The 8,400-nt window shown below is 39.1% G+C and overlaps 1 protein-coding gene across 2 annotated transcripts; it reads left to right on the top strand.

The window, feature by feature from the left end:
* zmynd12 (zinc finger, MYND-type containing 12) lies at nucleotides 1-8,400 on the top strand. 2 transcript variants are annotated; one of them, XM_008414783.3, is made up of 8 exons: nucleotides 1-225; nucleotides 2,936-3,062; nucleotides 3,866-4,037; nucleotides 4,153-4,322; nucleotides 4,697-4,819; nucleotides 5,678-5,759; nucleotides 6,425-6,565; nucleotides 8,134-8,400. In XM_008414783.3, the coding sequence occupies exons 1-8, from the start codon at nucleotides 83-85 to the stop codon at nucleotides 8,187-8,189; spliced, it is 1,014 nt and encodes a 337-aa protein (XP_008413005.1). In that variant the 5' UTR covers nucleotides 1-82; the 3' UTR covers nucleotides 8,190-8,400. The 2 variants fall into 2 exon arrangements, with proteins under 2 accessions (XP_008413005.1, XP_008413004.1); XM_008414782.3 differs by having other exon boundaries at nucleotides 2-225; nucleotides 6,420-6,565.

Below are 8,400 nucleotides of genomic sequence, written 5' to 3'. Positions count from 1 at the left end.
GCTAAAGTTGTTTCCATAGCAACCGCATAACAAGGACCAAACGCTGAAATAAACCTGCAGTGAAGAAGTTTTCTGGTAAAAAATGGAGCCTGATGAACCTGGAACTTCGGCGGTTGCCACCGAAATAATGCCACTTGCCTTCGCCAAAGGAAAGGAAAAGTATTGTGAACTTTGTCAAAGGGAAGCGTACTTACAGTGCGCCAAGTGTCAGGTCACTTTCTACTGGTAAGCTCACTTTGTTGGATGTCTTGTCTTAACATTATACGTGTTCTAATACTGCATATATTACTCGTGGTTTATGGGAGCAGTTTATAAATGCTGCAGTATGTTTTATTAATTTGGTAGCGGGTTGAGGGGCGGGGGCTTACACCATGTTAACGCTAGGTGGCAGTGTACGCTATGCATTGCTACAGAAAAATATCACGTGTGTGTTGATGTGGCTGCTGCTATCAAGGAGAGAAACAGCTGGAAGCTATATTAGTGCAATAATATTTTCGTTCTCCCTTATTTTAATGCCAGAAATGTGCTTTGAGAAGTTTTTTTTTTATATCTCTGTAAACCCTCATTTCGACTTTCTGCTCAGTTACAGAGCACAAGATGGTATTGGCTAAAACCCTCGGTGGCTGAACAGTGAACGGTAGCATGAGGTGGCCCTCCCTGCGGGGATTTATGGGAAGGGATGAGCCACTAAAGCCAGTCTCATGGAGCTTACAGTCACTTACTGTGCATACTTTCCGTTAAGCCTTTATACTGAAAAAGCAAGAGAGAGAAAAACGAAAAATTTTTTTGTTGTTAAATTCAAATGACCATAACAAGGAATTCAAAACAGAAAAGTACTGATAGAACTGGTGTTAATGCATGAGGTTACAATATAAAGATGTTTGTCAGACTATTAACATTTTCCTGTTTAATGGTCAATATTAATTTGTAAAACTATTCATTCCTCTTGTATATTACCACATTTCCATCTGTAAAAACCACAGTATTCTATGTATTTTATTTGGCTCTTTAAGAGACAGTAATGCATGATTGCTAACTGAAGGAAAATGAGATGTGGTCGTCAGAAAAATCTGAAAAAGGAGGTAAAGAAAAACCAGTTACCTTCTGAAGTAACTAAATTCGTGAACAAGAATTCATCTGTGTGTAAATGCAGCTGTTCTGGGAAGGCCTCAGAGATTTGGTTGAGAACATCAGTGAATAAGCTGCATCATAAAGACAAAGGAACACAGCAGACATTTCATAGATAAAGTTGTGGAGAACTATGCAAACTGTAAGAACTGCAAACCTACCAAGACATGGCCATCTACCTAAATTACAAAGTAAGGATAATACTGTGAATGAATTAGCCTCACAGTTCATTCACATGTGGATACAGTCTTAACATGCAGTCCCAAAGGTCAAATATCATGGAGGCAGCTTATGTTGCAGGATACTATTCTCAACAAGGAAGCTGATAGAATGACGATGGAGCTAAATTCAGCCCTATCCTAATTAATCCCAGACTAAAACATTATTAGTTACTAGGGCTTTTGACCAAAGAACCCCACCAATGAACTGTTTGCCACAGAAGCAGGAGTTTGAGCTTTAAATAAGCATTTTAATATTTCTTCTTTTTTTTTTAAGCAAAACATTTTTAAAGGTTAAAGACATTTATTAAATTAATGTTTGGTAACACTTTATTTGAAGGGGTGTGCATAAGACTGACATGACACTGTCATAAACATGACATAACACCTGTAACACCATAACACTTTGCATTAAATTATTATAATTTACAAAATCATGCAAAGTTGGCATTTTTAATGGACTTTTAATGTTACTTTTAGAGCAACTTTGCATTAAAAGTGTCATTATTTACCGAATGATACTTCATGACAACAGTCATAAAACATTCATAAAGACTTCTTCATGTTCATTACATGTGTTATGTCATGTTTATGACAGTGTCATGTCAGTCTTATGCACACCCCTTCAAATAAAGTGTTACCTAATGTTTTGCTTTGGTTTTATGTAAAAAAAAATAAAAATAAAAAAAAGCTTTGAATTGTGTTGTGTTCAAAAGGTGATATGAATAAACCTGCCATATCTTTTAGCAAGACAAAAACTTGAACTACTGTGAAATGGTTTATATTAAACTGGCTAAGTCAAAGTCCTTATCTAAATCCTATTGAGAAAATGCTATTCAAAGCTTGCTGTTTGCAGATATTCTGTCCAATCAGGCTAAACTTTTCCTGTGACGTCACAATAATACACCACTTTGTGTTGGTGTCTAACGTATAAAATCCAAATCAAATACGTTGAAGTTCGCGGTCGTGTGATAACGAAAGTGAACATTTTCAAAGGGTCCATGTAGTTTTGCAAATCACTTTAGTTGCATACCTAACTTTAGTGCCATAACATTGTATTTGATCGAAATGGCCAAACAGGACGTTACATTTTTCTCCCTTCCAGCTGTGCAGTCTTTCAGACTTCTGTTTGTGTCGTCTTAGTGGTGATGTGGCATGGCCAGATTTCTGCCTGCTCAAAAAGACAAATGCAATATAGAGCGAGCAAACATTCTCCGCAGTAAGAAATATGCACGGAAAGTTCAGTCAGTTTCCACAAGAGTGTGCAGACGAAGGGAACCAGTGGAACCAAATTACAGGCCAGTTATTATAGCTTTCAATTTACTGTTCCCTCCATGAACTCAGATGGCATCTTAGAATGTTTCCAGAATTCAAAAGACTGCAGCTTTTAACAACACTTTATCTCCCTGGTATTTCACAATGTCTTGTACCGGCCTACAATGTAACTCGCAGTGAATCATGATTCATTAGCATAACAGGGGAGGATTTCTTGGAGGTTACAAAGTCAGTTCAACTTCTTGGAACTTCAGGTGTTGGGACAGAGAGAAAAATGTCTCTTGTATAACAGATATGTATTTAAATTTCCTCAGCAATGCAGATCACCAGCAGGCTGACTGGGTGGGAGTCCATGAAAGAATCTGTCAGATGCTTGTTTCCATACGTACCATGAAAGATATCTACGATCCGGCCGTCCGCAAGAGAAACCAGTTAAGAAAGGTAAACAAACTGGGGAATGTATATGAAAACATACTCACATGGAATTTCTGGCTTTGTTTTGGGTATTACAGCTAAGCAACATCAATCATTTCTCTCCTTTTGTTATGTGTATCTGGAAATGGCCCCTCCGTTCCAAATTTGTATAATCCAAACTACACCGTGTTATCCATCCATCCATCCGTCCGTCCATCCATCCATCCATCCATCCATCCATCCATCCATCCATTTTCTTTACACCCATGTCCCTTAGTGAGGTTGGGAGGGTTGCTGGTGCCCATCTCCAGCTAACGTTCCGGGCGAGAGGCGGGGTCATCCTGGACAGGTTACCAGTCTGTCGCAGGGCAACACAGAGACACACAGGACAAACAACCATGCACACACACACTCACACCTAGGGGCAATTTAGACAGACCAATTAACCTGACAGTCATGTTTTTGGACTGTGAGAGGAAACCGGAGTACCCGGAGAAAACCCACGCATGCACAGGGAGAACATGCAAACTCCATGCAGAAAGACCCTGGCCGGGTATCGAACCCAGAACCTTCTTGCTGCAAGGCAACAGCTCTACCAACTGCGCCACTGTGCAACCCACACCATGTTATCTCAGAAAAAAAAGAAACAGCAGTACCTTCAGAACTAGCTGAGTCTAGTTCACTTCATTCCTGCAAAATGACACTTCAGAGAAATGGGATGAGGTGTGAGATAACTTGGTTTGTTTCTGTGAACTGTTATGCAATCAGTTCTTGAGGTCTGAAGAGTTGCCATGGAGCGAAGGTAACTATTGATTTGGTTTCTTGCTCAGACTCATCTGATCAAGATTTGCAAGTTGGTGGCTCAGAGCAAACTTTCGGAGGGTAAACACGAAGAGGCACTTCCTGCTGCCCACTGCTGCCTGCAAACCTCCATTGACCTATATGGTCCCAATACCATCCAGCTCGTCCCGGCCTATATACTGTTGGCGGAGGCCAACATGGGTAAGAGATGAGCACAAAATGATTCTTCGGCTCAAAGTACACAGTTTCTTTTCTCTTTCTGATAATTTTATATGCATAAACGTGCTCATTTGTGTCCTTGCTTGTTGATTTCCAGGCCTGGGCAACTTAGCTGTTGTGGCAGAGCTCCTGTCCCAGGCTGAGTGGGCTGTACTGAAGAATCCAGAATTGGGCGCTTCAATCCAACAGCAGCTGCATAGGAGCCTGGGCCATTTCCACACATCAGTTGGAAACCTGGAAACCGCCCTGCATCACTTTTCAAATGATGTTTGAATTTTATTTTTTACTGTTACAGATGAAATGATTAGTTAGCCTTTGTACATAACCATGTTTAATATGCTTCTAAGTCACTTCAATAGACATCAGGTCCTTGTTGTACATTTGTTTGTTCCTCTTAAGTAATTTGGACCAATCTATGAGTAGCAGCCTTACTTTACCTTGCAGAACTTAATTTAAGTTCATATAATACCTGCAAATGGTGTTGCTGCTCAAAGTCTGCATTGCCCCCCTGGTAGCTAAGAAAAAACATAAATAGTAGCAAAAGAATAAAAGTAATTAAAATAACAAGGCTTACAATATCACCAAACACTGTTTAGTGATATAATATGAACTAATATGGGTGTATATGTTTTTATTTACAGATTTACTTTGCCTGTGAGGAGTATGGCTTAGACAGCTCTGCCACCACAAAGGGATACTTTCTAATTGCTAATGTGTTTAACAGACAGGGGAAGGCTACCATTGTTCACTCCCTGTACTCTGAGGTTTGCCCATGCACATATTTTGTTTTTTTTTGTTGTTTTCTTTTTCCTTTATAATCTGGCTATAAAAGGCAAAGTATAAAGCCTTCATACTCCGGCATTTCTTTCGTTGTTTCTTAATAAAAAATAAAAAAAATCAACAAAACAAACACGGGGCATGGAAAACACAAATAAATAATGTCAGTTTAGACCATATAAGTGGTCTAGGACGTTTCAGAGCCAGGGAATTGCAAGTACACCTGGGTAAATTGGAAAATTGTGGAAAAGTAAATTGATTTCCATTGTTCAGTTCAGAAAGTGGAACTTGTATGTAAGTGTATTTCAGTACAGTATCAAGTGTTTATTTCTGTTATTTTGGACAATCATGACTAATAGTCAATGAAAACCAAAAATCTAATGTCTCAGAATATTTGAATAATATACTATATAAAACCAATAAAAATGATTTTCTTTTTAAATGACAGAAACCTTAACCAACACAAAGGCTGACGGCTTGTACGTTTTTTTTAAGACAGTCACTGACACCCTCCAAAAGGAGGCTAAACCACAAAAAGTAAGCTGACTGTTCACTGAATGTTGTGCCTAATTGTTTTAAAGGAAAATTAAGTAGAAGAAAAAATAGGTGCACAAGCAGCCTTACAAAGATTGTAAAGCAAAACCCAAACTAAACCCAGTGACAACTACTGTACTCTACAGTGCCTCAAAAGCCACCACACACGTCATTCCTACTTTTATCCACATAAGCCACAGTAAACAAAGCCACGCTGCATGCATCAGTTCAAAAATATTACTTGATTTCATTCACTTTTTCTTTACATGGTTCATGTTTAATCTAGAAATGCTTTGTTTATTTTTTTGTAGGTGGCAGAAAGGTGGCACAAACATCTAAACAGTCTACTAGAGACCCACCAGAAACATGCCGACTCATCTGTTTCCTTTTATGGTGCGTATGGTTTCCTCAGCTATGTAAAACACTCATCTAGCATTTAATGACAAAACATCCCATTAGCTTACTTAGCGACAGCGCTCCGCAGTGAAACACAGAAAATGTCACAGTCTGTCCATCTACGTCACACTCCAAACTAAAGCCAGGAGCTCCATTAACATACGAGTGAACTAATGAATGAGACTAAGACGAACTGAAAAAAATAAGGTCAACAGCGCTATATTTAGCTCATCTGTCTTGCTGTGCAATCCAAACGCTAAACCCCAGATTTACACTAGCGTGCTTATAGCTGACTAGAGACCACTGCAGACACAACTCTGGCTGAGCAGCATCCGTACTGCTTGACTCTATCACAGCTGCTGCCCTACTTATAATATAAAGCCTGTTAAGCAAATTCCCAGGCTTCATGGAATGTTTATTGGCAAAAGCAGGTAAGAAAAAATGCTTAGAAAAACTACAAACAGTTACACACACGCACACGCGCACACACACGCACACACACACCCGCACACACACACACACACACACACACACACACACACACACACACACCGTTACCAGAACACTAAGGGTATACAGGACTCTTATAACAGACTACTTGTTACTAAAGTATTAAGCACATAATAAAACGTCTTCCATTCCATGACTCTGAACTAGAAAAGGCCCAGCGAGTCGAAATGGAGGAAATGCTGAGAGTCATGTTGGAGTTCGAACAAAAACAGTCCAGAAGAGACGCCGCTCTCATTGCACTTATTGCCTACAACCTCGCCATGTTGTGGTTCATCAACGGAGACTTTCACAAGGTAAATCACCTGATGGAGTTAGGTACGACTCTGTGACACAGTTTCTCAGATCTTCCCAGCGTTGTCTAAAGATTGGATTACCGCTAATTGGTGATTCCGTAAACATAAGTCGTACACCGTTGGGAGCGGTAGTGTCGCGACAGTCTGACCCTGGATTTGGCCTGCAGACTTTGCGCACTGTCTCACCTAAAAGATTACAGATGATTTTTGAGTGTCAACCTAAAAAAACAAAAAAACAAACAGCTACGACGTACCTATTCATAGTATTTACAATTAAGTAGGTCTTGACCACAGAGTGAGGTTAAATGTTAGAGGAAATCTTACAGAACAGGCAGAAATGCATGCTTTACTCAAGAGGAACCACCCCAACCAGCAGCCAGTTGTTAGAGAAATAACAGGCTCTCATTTTTTTTTTTTTATTAAAATTGTACTTTTTCTCTTTTTACCACTTTTTGCCACGCATATTTTACAAAGGTAAAATTTGGTTAACTATGGAGATAATATCTTCCTCAAAAAAGGAAATGTCATTCTGAATTTATACTATGCTTTTATACACGATTCTGCTGACTGAACACTTTTTATCCAAATTTTCATTACCCATACATACGTTTGTCAATTTACACCTGCAATCCTAATTGTTTTCTTAGGATTGCACACTATAGACTAGAACAAAGCAGCACATAACCATGACGATCAATCTCAAATCTGTTGTAGTCCCCTGTCTATGCTGAAGACATGCATATATATATATATATATATATATATATATATATATATATATATATATATATATATATATATATATATATATATATATATAAATTTTTCTTTCTCAGAACATTTAACAAAAATGATGAAGTATTAATTTAAAAAAAATCTTTCTTAATTTTGATTGTGGCAGATTATCTTTGCTTTGCTTCTGCAAAGGAATGTTCTACAACAATTTGTTCTTTTCTACACAAATCCGACTTTGTTTTACTGCAATATTGCACCTTTCGGACACCACTAAGGGGTATGAATATTTTTGCAAGCCACCATTTACGATGCCTTATTAATATCACCTTCAACGTTTTAAACAAACAAAATATACTTCCGATGCTACATTGACTGTTTTTGAGTTAAAAAAGAAACATTTTAGGTGGCACCGCCAAGCCTCCGCCCACCACCAACTGAACTCTGGAATGTTCTACTACATTCCTGTCGGATTAAGGTCGTGACATTGACTTGGCTCTCAAAAAACAATATCCTTACTCTAATATTTCTGAAAATGCCTTTTGTGCTCATGAACGTTCTCTTGTTGTGTGACCCACTTTCTCCTGCAATTCATGCTACAGCTAGTGTGGTGATCCTTGTGTATTTCATAATTCAGACATAATCTTATAACCAGTAACATCTACTTGATTACAGGTATAAAAGAGCCAGGCATACCAGGTTGTCATTAGGGTATAAAAAGTGGGTTAAATGAGGCTGGATGTGCCGTCCAGTTTCAGTGACATCATTATATAAGTCAGCTTTGCTCTCCTGAGAGACTCTGACAGCTGCTGGGCTTGTGTTTGTTTCCGTGCCAGACTCAGGATTTTGGCAGCACAGCCCTGCAGGCCAGCCTGCAGATACCAAAACATAAACTGACAGAACCCATCCAGGAGCTGCTGCAGCAGGTGGAGAGTCTGCAGACCGAACCACAACCTGGTTCTGATTAGTCAACACTCCTGTCCTGCCTCTTCTGTTCTTCTCTTAAGGTCTGCTCCGTCTGTGTTTAGCCTCACCGTCCATTCACGTGTGGATACAGAGAACAGACGAGCAGCTAGCAAATAAAATTATTCATGATGCAGTTA

This window comes from Poecilia reticulata, chromosome 7 (genome assembly GCF_904066995.2).
Source record: "Poecilia reticulata chromosome 7, P_reticulata-male-v2, whole genome shotgun sequence".
NCBI classification, from domain to species: Eukaryota; Metazoa; Chordata; class Actinopteri; order Cyprinodontiformes; family Poeciliidae; genus Poecilia; species Poecilia reticulata.
Note: the sequence above shows the minus strand (reverse complement) of the source record. Positions and strands in the feature narration are given on the sequence as shown.